The sequence below is a fragment of the Gopherus flavomarginatus genome, chromosome 4 (assembly GCF_025201925.1).
Source record: "Gopherus flavomarginatus isolate rGopFla2 chromosome 4, rGopFla2.mat.asm, whole genome shotgun sequence".
Lineage (NCBI taxonomy): Eukaryota > Metazoa > Chordata > Testudines > Testudinidae > Gopherus > Gopherus flavomarginatus.
In genome coordinates, this window is record NC_066620.1 from 57908292 (window position 1) to 57925173 (window position 16882).

At 41.7% G+C, this 16882-nt stretch overlaps 2 protein-coding genes across 5 annotated transcripts in view; one reads left to right on the forward strand and one right to left on the reverse strand.

The window, feature by feature from the left end:
• The window catches only part of XDH (xanthine dehydrogenase), an 855537-nt gene that overhangs the window by 534295 nt on the left and 304360 nt on the right, over nt 1-16882 (forward strand). The window lies entirely within an intron of this gene.
• CDC42BPA (CDC42 binding protein kinase alpha) overlaps nt 1-16882 on the reverse strand; it is a 362571-nt gene that overhangs the window by 199887 nt on the left and 145802 nt on the right. For all 4 annotated transcript variants that reach the window (XM_050948407.1, XM_050948405.1, XM_050948404.1 and 1 more), the window contains exon 5: nt 11545-11693. In XM_050948407.1, coding sequence (XP_050804364.1) covers nt 11545-11693 — 149 coding nt within the window. The remainder of the gene's footprint in view (nt 1-11544; nt 11694-16882) is intronic.

Genomic DNA, 16882 nt, shown 5'->3' on the forward strand with positions numbered 1-16882 from the left:
TGCACTTCAGACCAGAAGATGTTTTATTAGCAGTGTCCATTGGTCCATGCATGTGCCTTCTCTTCCTCATGCTCTGAACAAAGAGTATAAGGGGCAGTGCAGACTGACCACCTCTTCAGTTCCTTCTCTGCCATGAATAACCTTAGGACAGAGGTAGGAAAACTTTTTGGTCTGAGGGCCACATTGGAGTATGGAAATTGTGGGGGTAGGGATGCAGGAGGGGGTGAGGGTTCCGGCTAGGGGTGCAGGGTGTGTGTGTGTGAGGGATGTGGGGTGGGGCTGGGGATGCAGGAGGGGGTTCCAGGCTGGGACCAGTGGGTTCAGAGGGCAGGAGGGGGATCTGGGCTGGGGTACTGGGGAGGGGTGTGAGAGCTCCAGCTGAGGGTGTGGGCTCCGGGGTGGGGCCAGAGATGAGGAGTTTGGGGTACAGGAGGGTGCTCCTGGCTGGGACCAATGGGTTCAGAGGGCAGGAGGGGGATCAGGGATGGGGCAGGCTTTTGGGGCATGAGGGGGTGAGGGGTCTGGCTGGAGGTGTGGGCTCTGGGCTGGGGCTGGGAATGAGAGGATTGGGGTACAAGAGGGGGCTCTGGGCTGGGAGCGAGGCGTTTTCAGGGGGATCAGGACTGTGACAAGGGGCTGACGTACGGGGGGGTTTGGCTCAGGGGTGCAGGCTCCAGGCGGTGCTTACCGCAAGTAGCTCCCATAAGCATGTCTCCCCTCTGGCTCCGAGGCATGGCCAGGCAGCTCTATGCGCTGCCCTGTCTGCAAGTGCCACCCCTGCAGCTCCCATTGGCCGGGAACCATGGCCAACGGGAGCTGTGGATGGGGCAGTGTGCAGAGCCGCCTGGCCACGCCTCTGTGTACTACACAGGAGCTGGAGAGGGGTCATGCCAGCTGCCTCCTGGGAGCCACGCGGAGTGAGGGTAAGCCCCTGATCCTGCTCCCCGGCTGGAGCGCCGGAGCAGGGAAAACTCCCAACCCTGCTCCCTGGCAGGAGCTGAGGACCAGAATAAATGGTCTGATGACCAGATGTGGCCCGCAGGCCATACTTTGCCCACCGCTGCCCTAGGATAAGGATCCAAAGCAGAAGAGAAGGAGGGTAGGTAGTGGAATACACATAGGAACCACACACCTAGAAGAACTCCAGGTAAGTAACCAGTCTTTCTTCTTTGAGTGATGGTCCTTATGTGTACTCCACTGTAGGTGAGTCAGAAGTACTATTCATTGAGAAAAAAGGTGCAAGGGACCCTGCTGTACCACTGACAGAAGGACCACTCTGCCAAAGGAGGATCTGCTGTAGAAGCCTGTGCCAGGGTGTAATGTGTACTAAAGTTATGCACACAGCCCCCTGTTGCTATGCCACAGATCTCCAGAAGATGTAGCTTGGACTCTAGTCAATTTGGCTCTCGCACATTCTGGGGTGGGGTCACGGTCAATTCATAGCAAAGCAGAATATATCGGAAAATACACTTACAAAGTCTTTGCATTTGCAAAGGAGAAAAACAGGGGATTTTCTGTAGGGTTTTGTCCTCTGTAGGTTGAAGGCCAAGACTCATTGGACATCCAGAGAGACAGAACTTCTTGACCTCTCTGGTGGCATGGGGTTTTGGGTAGAAGACAAGAAAGTGGATGACTTGGTTCAGATGGAATACCAAGATCACCTTCCAAATGAACTTAGGATGTAACCTTAGGGAACTTTATCCCTATGTAGGACTGCATTTAGAGGGTCTGCCATATGGGCCCTCAGCTCTCCTATGCTTCTGGCTGAGGTGACAAACCAAAAAGGCAAATTCATAGATAGATGAACAAAGGAACATGAGACAAAATGCTCAAATAGGGAATTTGTTAATACAGATAGGATTAGATTGAGGTCCCATACACCAGAGGAAAGTTTCTGACTAGGTCCTTCAGAAATTTTAATCAGATGAGCAAAGATTGTATAGTCATCCACTGGGAGAGTGAAACAGCTGCCAAGTACATTCATAAGGAGCTGAGGGACAACCCTGACACTTTCAGAGAGAGGAAGTAAACCAGTATAGCTGGAATCTCGGAATCCTCCAAGGGCAGCTGCTGATGCTGACACCATACAGAAAATCTTTCACTTTATTATATAGTATTTCCTTTGTGTCTTTTCTGCTGTTGCTAAGGATGGGCTGTACAGAAACCAAGTAGGATTTTTTTAAGTTTATTGTCCAAATACCAAATTGTCAGATGGAGTGATGCTGGCTTGGGTTCAAGGACCTTACTTCTGTCCTGGGCTAAGAGGTCTGGCAAGAGCTGAATGTGGATACATGGGCGCATGGCCATCTGGAGGATGTGTTGCTTTGTCTTCTCTGATATTCCTCAGAACTCACGTTAAGACAGGGCTAGACAGAAACACATAAATTACTGGTTCCAACCACCAGACTAGAAATTTATCCTCTCTGCAGTTGCGGCCCAGGACCACTTAGGAACAGTTGGCTGAGCATTTCCTGTTCTCAGGAGATGCAAAGAGATCCCTCACCAGGAATCCTCTTGTTGAAAGATGCTGCGCACTTCCAGTGCTCTATATGAGTCCTGCGCAGGGCTCTACTGTAGATATTCATAGATGGAGCCTCACAAAGGACATCACATATGTACCTGAGAAAGTGTGGCCTAGGAGGATGAGAGGGGCTCACTCTGGGTAGAGTGATGAATTCCATCATAGTCTGCAACCAGTTTTGAGGTAGGTATGGCAAGGCCGTGACTGAATTCAGGGTGGCCCCAATAAAGTCTATAGTCTTTGTAGGAACTAAAGTGGACTTTTCTGCTTTTACCTCTAGACCAGAGGTAGACAACCTGCGGCATGCGAGCTGATTTTCAGTGGCACTCACACTGCTTGGGTCCTGGCCACCGGTCCGGGGGTCTCTGCATTTTAATTTAATTTTAAATGAAGCTTCTTAAACATTTTAAAAACCTTATTTACGTCACATACAACAACATTTTAGTTACATATTATAGATTTATAGAAAGAAACCTTCTAAAAATATTAAAATGTATTACTAGCATGCAAAACCTTAAATTAGAGTGAATAAATGAAGACTCGGCACAGCACTTCTGAAATGTTGCCAACCTCTGCTCTAGACCGAATGATTGTAGGAGTCAGAGTGTCAATAAAGTTGTCACCTGAACTTCTTGGTATGACTTTCCTGCGAGCAGCCAGTCTTCCAGGTAAGGGAATACTGAAGTGCCCTGATGATGCAGACATGCCGCCACTACTACCAATAATACCTTTGTGAACATTCTGTATTGGTAATGGTCCAGGTCAATGGTAAAATGCAGGGACCGCCTGTGTGCAGGACAGATATCTATATGGAAAAAGCATCTTTCAAATCATTGTCACTGAACAGGTTATTTCCCTTGAAGGGCAGATCCTCCATAGGTGATGGGAATTGACATGCAAGTCAGCATACACTCACTCCTTTGCTTTGCCAGTATGGAGGATAGTCTTGCCACGTCTGTGGAGGACAGTCCTGAGGCACTTCTGGATCCTAGTTCTGAGGAACCAGTAACATGTTCCTTTTGAGCTCCTGACACAACCCATACCATGGCGCAGAGTCTCACCAACTTAAAACAGGTCAGGGAAGAAGTTATCTTCTTAGACGAGGACTTACAGAGGGGTTTCTCATGTCTGTCCTTGTGAGAACACTTACTTTTAATCCTCCTCCAGTCTGCCTTGTTTACTGCTAGAGTCCTTAAACTCTGCTCTCTGAGGTCTAGTAGTCAGAGCCAATGTGCTTGAAGGGGCACTTCTCAGTGCCTCTGCCTGATGTACATGGATTTTGATCGGTCAGGGTCCAACTATGGCCTCATTGAGTGATGCATCAAGAATGTTTGACCTCTGAGCTCACAGGACTGATTCATTCAGTGAGGGAAGAGCCATTCGATATTACACTTGGAGGGGACATGAGCTTCCTTGAGGCAACACAGACAAGTGGCCATCGCCAACTGGGAAGGCCCACGGGCAGACTACACAGGTCTTGAATCCTGGTATCCTGGACATTCTAGATACTTATGCAGCGAGATTGGGGGGGGTACCCCAGCCTCTAAAAAATTCACTAAAAAAACCCCCTAACACTAAAATCAGAATTTTATCAGGCTAACAGCATTTACAACTACACTGCTACCTCGATATAACGCCACCCAATATAACACGAATTTGGATATAATGTGGTAAAACAGTGCTCTGCTGCGCACTCCAGTGGATCAAAGCAAGTTCAATATAACATGGTTTCACCTATAACATGGTAAGATTTTTTGGCCCCCAAGGACAGCATTATATCGAGGTGTATTTACACTAATTAAAAAAAGGATGCTAGCTAAAGCTGCGGACGCTAGCGAAGTTCCATCTTAGACCACTGGCAGCAGAAAAACTAGAGAGATTCATCTTGTATCCTTGCTTTAGAGCCCAAGGAGGAGAAGGGAGTAGGTACAGATCAATGCACCCTGCTAATGAAACATCTTCCAGTCTCAGGTGCATGGAGTGTATCTGTACCTCTAGTGTAATACACACAGGGAACATCACTCAAACAAGAAGGTGGTATTGCTGAAGTGTATGCACAGTGTATCTGTACACAAGCCTCTTCTTTTTAAATGTCAGAAGAATTTCTCCTATGAACATGGCCCTTGTTCTCTAAAACTCAAAATTAACTGGAACAACATTAACTGGTATCAGAAGTTTCATAAACGTACAAAGCCTCTACCAGTAAATCTACGTCAGAAAGGAAAACAGTATCACAAGAATTTCATAGCTAAAAAAGGAAGGTTCTTAGATATATAAAAAAGGCATATTCTGCTTGAACTTTTAAGGTTATAATCAAATCTGTTTTATTTCCTTTTGGGACATCTGCCTTTTTAAAAGTCCATCAGTGTCTCATATGAACTAACTGACTATACACCACGAAGTACAGCACAGTTCAAGAGCTGAAGAGTTAAAATAAGATTGAAAAAAAAGACATAAAATCTTCTGATGTTGCTTTAAAAAATAGTTACAAAAGTTAAGAATTGTCAAATAGAAGTAAAAATTTGAGCCCAAGCCTGCAAATAAGCTTGTGACTGCTATGTGCTCTCTTTGAAGTCAAGGAGAGGTGGAAAACTCACCTTGCAGAACCAGACACCCCGTTTAATATTAAACACTCCAGATTTTTGCATGAAGTGTCTAGCTAGAGAACTCTGCTCTAAAATATTTTTAAATATAAAAGAAGAAGAGGAATGAACAAAGCTTTGATTTCAATATGTCTAACTTGCTGAGAATCCTCAATTATCTTTAGAGTCACAGAGTTGAGGACCCTCAGCACGTCTCAGAAGTTGATCAGCACCGCACAGTATCAGCCCTGATGTGGCCAGTGAAATGAAATATAAGAGCTAAGTACTCAGGCTCTGATTCAGAAAACCACCCTTATTCAGGAAGGATGCTTAACTGAACACTTAAAATTAAGCAAGTTGCAATGTTTCCCTAGAGCAGATCCTCAGGAAGGAAATCACCTTTGTAAGACAGAGACCTTATCAGACATTGTTTTGAAAAACTACAAAACAAACTCCAGGCAGGTGTCATAAAGATTACATTTAGAAGTATCAGCTGGAAGTTGATGGATGTCAGTGACACAACTTCATAATTGAATGAACTTTAATTGAGTCTTTAGGATTCAGTTGAGCTAAAAAACTGCAAAAGGAAGTTCAAAGAGACAGCCATCAGGCCATGTTTTAGGAAAAACAATGTTGACTTAATATGTCAGAAGCATACAAAACAGAGTAGACCTTTCTCGACCCCCCCACCCCAAGATGTGCTTGCTGCAAATATTTTCTGTAGCCTGTCTAGCCTAAACCTCACAGAGTTAAAGGCTATATACAAGCTGGTTGGTGACACAGAAAACAGAAATCCTATGTAACAAGATTTAGCTTTAGTTACTTTTGAAATTTGCGCTCAGAGAAGAGGGACCAAACAATGCAAAAATGTCTAGTCGTGGGCCCAATTTTGGGTTTCCATGCATAAACAATTCCTAATGATCTTCATCATGGTAATGCAGAGGCATCTGATGACACAATTTGGCCCCAAGAGAATAAACAAACAATGCTGAATTTCAGTTCAACAAACTTAAGTGATGGAAGTACAGACGTTCTAAAAATCTATAAGCTATTGTTTCTGTCTAAAGAATGGTTTAGTTCAGTCATGTTTACATAGCGTAGCCCTTTGAAGATTTAAAGTATTTCATAAATATTAACTAATTCATCATCAGCACCCTTTTATATTATTTTTCAGTGTTATCTTTACTTTTCAGAAAAATAAGCTTATTGATAGGAGTTTAAGTTACTAACTCATGGTCAAACTGCAAGTCATTAGAAGAGCTGAAAACAGAACCCAAAAACTAGTCCACTTCTCTCATCACTAAGCAACACAGTTGCTTCAGAATTATCTTGTTTTGCTATTTGACAAATATCAACTTTAAAGGCTTTTCTTATTTATCTTTGGAACCAGAACTATGGTTTTACAATTAAATGAAAGGTTTTATTGTTCAAAAACTTCAATTTAAGATGTCAAACTCTTCAATGGAAGTCCCATTGGGTACATTCAGAGAGCCCTCAGTGCAGTCAATGGAATATACATGCATAATTCAAGCGCTGAATTGGGACCTAGGGATAATAGCTATTCTTCAAGGGGAGCTTTAACCACCTACAGTGAAGAACATTTTTCTTAAAAAGAAACTTTCACTTCTTGGCACGTTAGTATAGAAAAAGTTTGAACACATTTCTCCATACTGTATTGTTCTAATATGAATTGTTGCAAAACAGCTTGAGTGCAGAGGGAAGAAAAGCTCTAGAAATAAAATTAATTGTTATTGCTATTATGGAAGTGTCCATTAACTTTATGAATCTGTTTTAGCATCTGCTAAACTGGCTTCTGAGCTTCTATCTACATACGGTAAAAGGCTTCTGCAGGCCACCCAATAAGCATCCATAAATTAGCACAAACTAAGGAGGATACACTTGAATTATGGTTTTAACCTTTGCCACTGCTTGGATTAGAATAGGACCCTTTCCATCTTGTAGTGGAGTCTCAGATTATGTGAATATAATAATTTATAAAAAAATATAAACTAGCAGAAGTGAAATGCAGAGTGAAATGAAAACAAAATATTAACAAATGAATATTATCATGCAATATTAATGGACAAATATTTTTATTTTTCTGTACCAGTATCAAGTGAGTGGATTTTTAAAAAAATGCAAAACACAATCGCTCACGAATTCCTGAATGTTATTCAGTGTAAAAAGGCTGCTGACATGTGTCAAACACAAGAGAAGGCAGAGATTTGTGTCCTTTTGACTCAGGATGATCACCTATATCACCATTCTCCTGGAGGATCAGAACATGGTTCATGGGATATACAAGAGGTTGGATTACAGCACAGCCCTGTCTCTAACTGTACATAGCAGTCTTTCAGCCCAGGTAAAGAGCATTATGAAAAGTTACATCTATCCTCAAGTGAAATCTTTGATCTATATTACTGTAGTGTGTTAATTTAAATAACTCAAGTCAACCCATAGTCAATGGCTCGGCATTAATTTAAGCAAAAGACTAAACTAAAATCTCACAGGAAAAAGAGACACTAATTCCATGTGTGTATGACATAATGCCAGCCATATTGCTGTACATGCAGTAATGAAGACTAACTACCTAATTCAAGACAAAGATGTTTGACCCTTATTCCCATCAAAACACTCAATGATGCATAGAAGCAGAGCCTGGCAATGCATATGAAAGGGAATGATTTACTCCTAATCAGAGAGGAAACAGAAAAACTTTTAACAACCAAACTAGCATTAATACAAGTTGAGAGATTTCATCAGAAACATAATGAAGATGCTATGATCCTTTTCATTTTCCTTTTGCTTAACAGTGTTTCTGTTGCCTACATGTTAAACCATATACTGTACAGAAAAGTATAACTTATATACAAATGGCACAAGGCAATATTCAACCGTGGCCTACTACCAAAAGAACATAATCTAATATTTATTTTAAATAATAAATTAAATAGGTATCACTGGTAAACACAGTTCTTACATGAGCTCCCACAAAAGTTTTATTTGAGTAAAGGCTGCACAATCAGGCAGGAAGTATATATGCAGCCATGTTCAATTAAAGGTAATTCATGTTAAGTAATCTTTCCAGAGTCAGTCATGGAGCTCTCAATGCCATTCGTTAATGCAAAACACATTAGTGACTTGCACCAAAAATAAAGTAGTTAACCTATGTATTACTAGAAAATGCAGTTAAAATGATTATTAAATTTATGAGTTTGTTAAAACAAAGGGGTAACACACCACACAATTTGTTCCCTGAAATTCATGAGCACAGGTGAAAAATCCTCATGTAAGTTTGAACGCAGCTCCTTTCAGATGTTTAGAGAGAGAGAGAGAGAGAGAGAGAGAGAGAGCGCGTGCTAGCATATATACACAAGTGTGTGTGTCTATCTGCACCCATATATGCATATATAGTGGTGATACACACACACACAAGCTTCATATTAGTTAACACCTACCGTTCTCTGGACTTTACAGACTTCCAAATAAGGGTTCTGCAATCCAGCAATGCCAGCTCAGAAATTGCCTAAGGACTTGCAACACAGCAACACAAAGCAGAGGAGCTCTGCAATAGTTTATAGTTTCAGAGGCACGTAGTGCTACGGTTGCTTGTGTTTCACGTCCATAAGCTTTCCAGATAGTCCATTTTGGAAGGAAAACAATGGCTTGGGCGTTAACTCTTGGGTTATCTTGCAGGATCACTATTATGGTGATCAACACCAACCTCCAGAAAAACGATACTCTTCTACAGCTAGAATACAAAAGCATTTATTGAACAGTAGAAAAGACTGGAAGGGATGAAGGATAAAGATAAAAGGGATGAGGAATAAAGGATAAAAAAAGTATATAAGAAATATAGGCAGGAGGGGGAAGTGCTCTCATCACAGACACTGGTTGTGGTCAATGTGAAAATCTGTCCTGAAAGAACTGGGATACCAAAAGAGCAAGAATAAATAATAAAACCCTGTAGAGTTCTGAATCTTTATAGCAAAATAACCTTGAAAGAAAGATGTATGGAATATGATGTTTCTAATTCACCAGCTACTTACACAGTTCAAATCCCTATGCGTACTGCTTATCTATCAGAAGTACTGCCACAACAGATATTACATTATCACTTTCTATTAATATTTGTTCTATTTTGCCTTTCCCCTGCCCTCCACCTCCCACAACATGCCCTCCCACACCCCTCCAAAGGAGGCGGACACCAGGGTTATTCTTTCAGGAAAGAGCACTGCTGGTACTTACAAATGTTTTCCTTTCTTCTGCTGTAACAGCTGCAAACATCTCAATAAAGTAACAGGGAAATGGGTCATATTTCAAAGGCTGGTCAGTTAACACTTACTCAAGGCCCTTTTGAATTTTTCATCTTTGCAAAAAGCTTTTTTCCTTATAAACACACTTTGTGTTACTTCTATTTGACTTATAAAAAGCGTCGTTTTTGGACTGACCTTAAAGAGAAGGTTTCTGAATATGCTACATGCAGCTCACTGGCAAAGCTGTGAATAATAATACAAAAGGACTGTCTATTTTGTAATAAGTATGGGTAAGTTAATATGTCCATACACTGATTCCTACAAGCATCTATCTTCAAATCTAACAGTTCTGTTGCTGTAAAACTCCAATAGGATGCCATTTAATTGTGTATCACAAGTTCACATGCAAATCCATTTAACATTAGGGCCATACATAATTTGAAGACAGAAATGTCACCTATGTTGTACATTATGTACTACCAGTACAGGAATTACAACATGGTCTTCTGAAAGAAAAGTCTTAAAAATTATTTGTCTGAGAACTGCAGCTACTTTACAGGCTGACTTATAAGAAAAAGTTTAGCAGCCTAGCTAACAACTGAAATGCTCTTTCACTGCCATCAAAAATAGTCATAGTCAGTAGGCTCAACAATTCACATACACATTACTTTTTAAAAGCCTGATCCAAAGCCCATTGAAGTCAATGGCAGTCTTTCCATCGACGTCAATGAGCTTTGGATCAGGTGCAAAATGATTTAAGAACACATACCTTCTCAAAGACACACACTTGAAATGATTTGAATTCATAAAGATCATAAATAAGATACTTTTAATGGGTCTTTTCCATTAGGAAGTTTCACAAAGAGCTCCTTTCCACATAAATTCAGTCCCTTGACAGAACAACCAGCTCTTTTCTCCTCTGGAAATGGTGAGTCACAAGACTTCAAACACATTTCACATGACAAATGAGGAACCTAAAAGAACCCAATTCCAATGATGCCTAATTCAATGCTTAAGCAAGACAAATCAGAGCTTACCAACATAAAATCACAAGGTGCTCCTAGCTAGAACGCTTTCATGAAGAGCAACCTCAAATTAAAATAAAACCAATCATTAGGACACTTCTTCATATCAAACTCATGCTAAACTGAAATGGATCCCAAGGGCAAACCTTGTGATCATTTCTGGAGAGGCGATCAGGCCAATATGAATGGTCAAACAATCACTAGTGTTGCTTGTGCTCAAAAGGAGTCTTGGGTGGAATTTTCAAAAGGCTTACATGTAGTTAACTTAACTCTGCTCCAACTGAAGTTAATGGCAGTTTTATTATTAACTTCAATGGGAGCAAAGTTAGCTCAATGTTGAATAATTTTGGACATCCCACTCTCTCTCTTTAGGCAGTATCCTATTATCATTCAGGAACTGCCACTGCCATCATTATGAAGCTGTTACTGAAGTAAGCAAGAACATTGTTAAAAGCAATGGCAGGAATGAGCCATTTTTATACATCAAATGAATGCACTGCATTTGACATTTCATTTAAATTAAGTTCAAATGCTTTCAGTTATTTGCACAAATGACTTAATCACTACCATGGAGCCACCAGCAGTAGATTGCTAGAAATTATGTTACCAAATCCAAAACAAAACTAAAAAAATAAAAATAAAAATCCAACCCTTAATTTTGTGCTTTGAATTATTTATGCACAGAAGAAACTAAACAAGAGACACAATCCAAGCATAAGACCTGATCGTGCAATGCGACCCACCCTCCAGGATTCAGCACAGATGTCTGGTATCCAAGTTAGCAAATCACACTGCAGGATCGGAGCCATATTTTGTTAAACACATAATTTAATAAATAAAAACATGCACATTGATTTAGAATATGCCAATGACCACACTTGCACATGTTCTTGAGTTTTCAAGAAATATCTTTAAGCATGTCGAACAAGCCTGGCAACAGTTTTGAACTTTCAAAAGATGAAGCCGCATATACAGTGGTCACCAATTCAGTCAACATTTGCCAGTTGTTCCCAGTCTAGTTGTCCAACAAAGCAAAATCTTGCCCTCAGGTAAAACTCCCCTTAACTTTAACAGGAGTTTGGTTAAGTTAGAACTGCAGGAAGTGGACCATAATGCACAGTGTTAAATCATCTCTGTATTTCTGAGCTGGATTTCCTTACCTGTGGACGTAGTGTAACTGATGTACAGAATCAATCGCTATCACCATTTCAGCCAAATAAAAACGAGCCATATCTTCAGGTAACCTGTCCTCAAACTTGCTAAGCAGGGTGAGCAGATCTCCTCCAACGTAGTAATCCATAACCAGGTACTGTGAGTAAGGGGGAGCGGTGGGAGACACAAAGGAAAAAAAACCTGTTTACACAATGACTCAAAGACCAATACAATCCAAGTATAGCTAATGGACTGCAGACAATTATTAATACTTTAGACACCACTGAAGTGCTCATCATGACATTTTCTTAAAATGGAGACAAAACATTAAAAGAAGCATTTTTAAAAAAAATAGCCTTCATAAATTTAACTTTTCAAATAATCTTTGACATTCCTTGTTATCCTGCAAACCATAAACTTGTTTTTAGCAAATCTTTTTTTGGTAAAGATTTCATATTTACCTATGTCCAAATAAATTAAACAAAAAGACAGGGAAAGTGTCTGTTCAGTTCATCATTCCAGAATCGAACAGACAAGATCACGAAGTTAACATGAGAAGGTTACTCATCTTGCAGTAACTGAGGTTCTTTGAGATGTGTACCCCTGTGGGTGCTCCACTCCATGTGACGGTGCGTCCTGGCGCTGTTGATTGGAGATCTTCAATAGCAATGTCGGGACACACATGCTCAGCTGCTGTCTCACGGTCTCGTTAGAGTCTGCCTGAGCATGCACGTCTCGCATCGCCCCTCAGTTCCTTCTCTACCGTGAAGTCAGAATAGTACTTCAAAGTAGAGAGGAGGAAGGCGGGGAGTGGAGAACCCACAGGGACACACATCTCGAAGAACCTCAGTTACTGCAAGGTGAGGAACCTTTTCTTCTTCGAGTGCTGTCCCTGTGGGTGCTCCACGCCAGGTGAATGTGAAGCAGTACTCACTATGGCTGGTGGGACTTTGGAGTTGCAGCAGTGATGACTGTAGACAATACCGTGTGGCCTACTGTGGTGTCTGCCATGGTATCCTGCGTGACAGCATAATGTTTGGTAAATGTATGTTCAGATGTCCATGCGGCCGCCTTACAGATATCAGTAATAGGTACATTATGGAGGAAGGCAACCAATGTTGAAATAGCTTGAGTAGAATGAGTTCTGATTCCTTTGGGTGGTTGGGCATTCTGAATGCGGTAACAGGAGCTGATCCAATCAGAGATCCACTTGGAAAGGCGTTGCTTAGAGATAGCTGCTCCTGTCAATCCCTAGGTAGTGGAGACAAATAGCCGCGGGGACTTAGGAAATGGTTTAGTTCTGTCTAGATAAAAGGCAGTTGCTCATCAGACATCAAGGGTATGTAGAGCTGCTTCATGCGGAGTCTCATGAAGTTTGGGATAGAATGCAGGTAAGTATATTGGTTGGTTAAGATGGAAGGTGTACATCACCTTAGGGAGAAATTTAGGGTGGGGTCTTAGGTAACTTTATCTTTAGAGAAGGTTGTGTAAGGAGAGTAGGCCATCAGAGCGCTTATTTCCGCTACTTTCCTTGCTGATGTTACAGCAATCAAAAAACCTACCTTCATAGATATGTGGAGAAGAGATGAGGTAACTAAGGGCTCGAAGAGAGACTTCATAAGATCACGAAGAATTAAGTTGAGATTCCAGGCAGCTGCCGATGGATAATTCTCAAGGTAGAGATTTTTCAGGCTCATGAGAAAGCATTTCTGGTGGAGTGAGCAAAGAGTGAATATCCGTCCAGCGAATCATGGAAGGTGGTGAGGGCCACAAGGTGTACTCTGATGGAGCTGAGCGAGAGCCCATCCTGTTTTAGTTTTAAAAGGTAGTCTAGGATGTTAGGGAAGGTCACGGTATGGGCTGTCAAGTGTTTATGGGAGCACCACATGGAGAAGCGTTTCCACTTCTGCAGATGAGTCTTAGAAATGGAGTCTTTTCTACTATGCAGGAGGACATACTGCACTTGCTCAGAACAGCCTAGTTAGTGGGTCTGGAACCATGAAGGAGCCACGCTGTGAGGTGGAGTTTCTGGAACTGCAGGTGAAGAAGCCGGCCATTGAACTGAGAAAGCAGATCTGGTCTGTTGGGGAAAGTCCACAGAGGACAAATGGACATGCAGAGCCAGTAAGAATACTATGTTTGTCTCGGCCAAGCTAGGGCAATAAGTATGACCTGCGCCTTGTTGTCTCTGATCTTGCGTAGAATCCTGTGTATCAGAGGGATCGGTGGAACAGCATACATGAGAGAGTTGTTCCACGGGATGAGGAATGCGTCTCCTAGGGATGCAGTCCCAAATTCCGCTCTGGAGCAAAATAGGTGGCATTTGCATTTCTGGGTTGTGGCAAAGATGTCTATTGATGGGGTGCCACAGTGGGAGAAGAGCTGTTGTAGTATTGTGGGATGTAATTCCCATTTGTGTTCTTTGGAGAAGTGTCTTCTGAGTGTGTCGGCAGTAGTGTTGCGACATCCGGGTAGGTATGAAGCAGTAATTTCTATGTGGTATTGTATGCACCAATTCCACAATCGGATGGCCTCCATACATAGGGAGTGCAATCGTGCTCCCCCGTCTGTTGATGTAAAACATACATTCTATATTATTGGTTAGAACCTGGATAGATTCGTTCTAGGGGTGGGGGGTAGGTTCAGGAGCTCTAGAAGTAGATGGAGCTGGAGACAAGAGGTGCAGAAGAAGCTTATGATCTGGTGGAGGAAGCATGAGGATGACTGGCAGCAGGAGATGGCTAAGGGTATCACTGAGGACAAGGCATGGGATAAGAGAAGTTAGGTGCTGCCCATGAGGGGGTGAAGTAGGGAAACTGAGGCTGGTGGTTGTGAGCCGTGACCTGAGGTGCAAAAGGTTCCAGTGGAGAAGGAGAGGCAGGTGGGGAGAACTCCGCCTGCTGCTGCATATCAGGCTCGCTGTTAGTGAAGGTAGCCAGGTCAGGTGGAGAAATTGGCCGGTCAAAATGTGAGCACTGTGTGTCAAGGAGCGGAGAGTCAGGCTGAGTGGCCACTGAGATGTTGTTCTGACTTAAGAATTGCTGCTGCCGCTCCCTGGGCTGTGATCCTGCTCAGCATGATCTGTGCATTCAGAAAATAAATGCTTTATCTTAAACGATTTCTGGGACAGGGAAGGACCAACAGATTCCCTGTTCATAGTACTGGCTCCTTGTAGATGCATAGTGCTGGTTCATAGTACATTATAATTCCATATGCTGTTGACATTGTGTACAGTATAGGACATATCCACACACAGTGCAAGGGATTACCATTTTGTAATTTCAATCACAGAGAAAAGCAGTTTTTGAGTTTACTGATTTAAAGTTAAGTCAATGTGTTTCCCAATGCAACATAAAATATGATTCCAACTGGATGGGATGATCATAGATTTTGAAGAGACCATAACCTCACTCCATTTTCCTACATTATGCAAACTAAACTCTGAAAATGCATTTAAATTTGTGGTCAAGATGACCTGAAACAGATCAAATAAGCTAAAAATGTTTCAGACTTATGAGTACCTCATTTTCCCATAACTGAAAAAGTCCTCCAAGGGCTTGTCTACATAGCAACACAGTGAGGATACTGGGGTGTGAACTGTGGAGAGCTCTAACATGTTGCATCCTAACTGCTCCTTGCAGACTCCGCTGGTGAGAACAAAAAGATGCCTAATTCATGTTGATGGTAGCATCAACACAAACTAGGTGCCTTTTAGTTTATGCCAGCAGGTTTTACACAGGGCAGTTAGAATGCAACACATTTGTGCACTATACAATTCATATCACCGTAGTCTACTGCTTCCATGTAGACATGCTCTGAGACTCTGGAATCACGGATAGCAACTGAAAAGGCAAAGTGGGAAAAGAAAAAAAAAAAGCTTAATTTTCGGAATTTCATCAGCAGCTGAATAAACAAAACTGGCACCGTATCATTGCTGAAGTGTTTCCATCACTGTTGCTGAAAAGCCTTTACAATATCTGTCACACTGGCAGACCCCGTGCCAGCTCTTGCCAGGGCCCCATGCCTCACTGAACACTGACAAATGCACAGCTGGAAACCAGACTGGCTTCCCTGTGTGCTAGTATACTTAAAATATATATTAGAATTATAAGAATGGTTTTGTGTTTAGGCTTTACGGAGTGCTTGTGGGATGCTGCACGTGTTAATACTACTTATAGGATTGCTCTGTAACTATAAAAATGTTTGCTAAGACAGTCAATTCCCCACAGTGAAGAGAGAAGCATTACCAAGTGTGAAATGCTAGTTTACCACAAGAAGTGTTATCTCCTCCCCAACAAAAGAAGATCTATAGACATCAGTCAAGCCTCTATGAACAAAAGACTTCGTTGATTGCTTCCCCCACACCCCTGAAGTAGTATGTGCACAAGCCCTCGTCCCATCTTAGCATGAACCCTGGGGGAAGGCAATAAAAGTGACTGTTAAAGAGAAATTGTTATCCCTACACTGCTTGATCTCTGAGCGGCAAAGATTTCTAGGCATAAGCAAGGGATCTCCAACTGTGTTCAGTCTGGGTTAGCTATAAAGGACATAGAAACTTCTATAATAAGTAAACTCTATATTATCTTTTGAAATCTAAGACTAATTCATTTGTGTACGTTTATCGGCTTTAACCTTGTAAACATTTCTTTTTCCTAGTTAATAAATCTTTTGATAATTTATTATAGTATACGCTAAAAGCATTTTCTTTGATTTAAGAGCTGAAATACAGTTGACTTGGAGTAAGAGACTGGTCCTTTTAGGACTGGGAGTGACCTGAATATTATTGTGATCTTTGGTGTAAGGGACCATCTATCACAGGGACAAACTTGCCTATGTGGCAAGATAGACAAGAGTGCCTAAGAGCAGTGTCTGTGACTCCATGTTAAGGCTATTCTAGTACTTTAGGTACTCATACTTGGTACTTATCTGGTGAAATCTAATTACAGAACATACAGCCAGTTTGGTGTTTGTGCCCTGTTCCTGGATAGTCAGCCCTGAGTTCAGAACTCACACTCATGAGCCACTCCAAATGGCATGACGATACCTTTTCTGTGAAACTCGGAGGCAAATTTGGATTGTTCCACATATAGTGTGTAATTAGACTATCTGGCCCTGTTGAAGCTAGGAAAACTATTTATGGTTGACAAAGATTGCTAACAGTATGGGTCCCCCTGGAAAAACATCCAGCTGGGTTTGAAAATTGTCTGGATAATCTGCATAGGACTAAACTTTTCAACACCTATTACAGAAAGAAAGGATAATATAACCTTGATCATCATGATGAAAGACTAATTAATTGATCAAATTTTCCACCAAAATTCACAGTAATACTTGACGGTCTCTTTC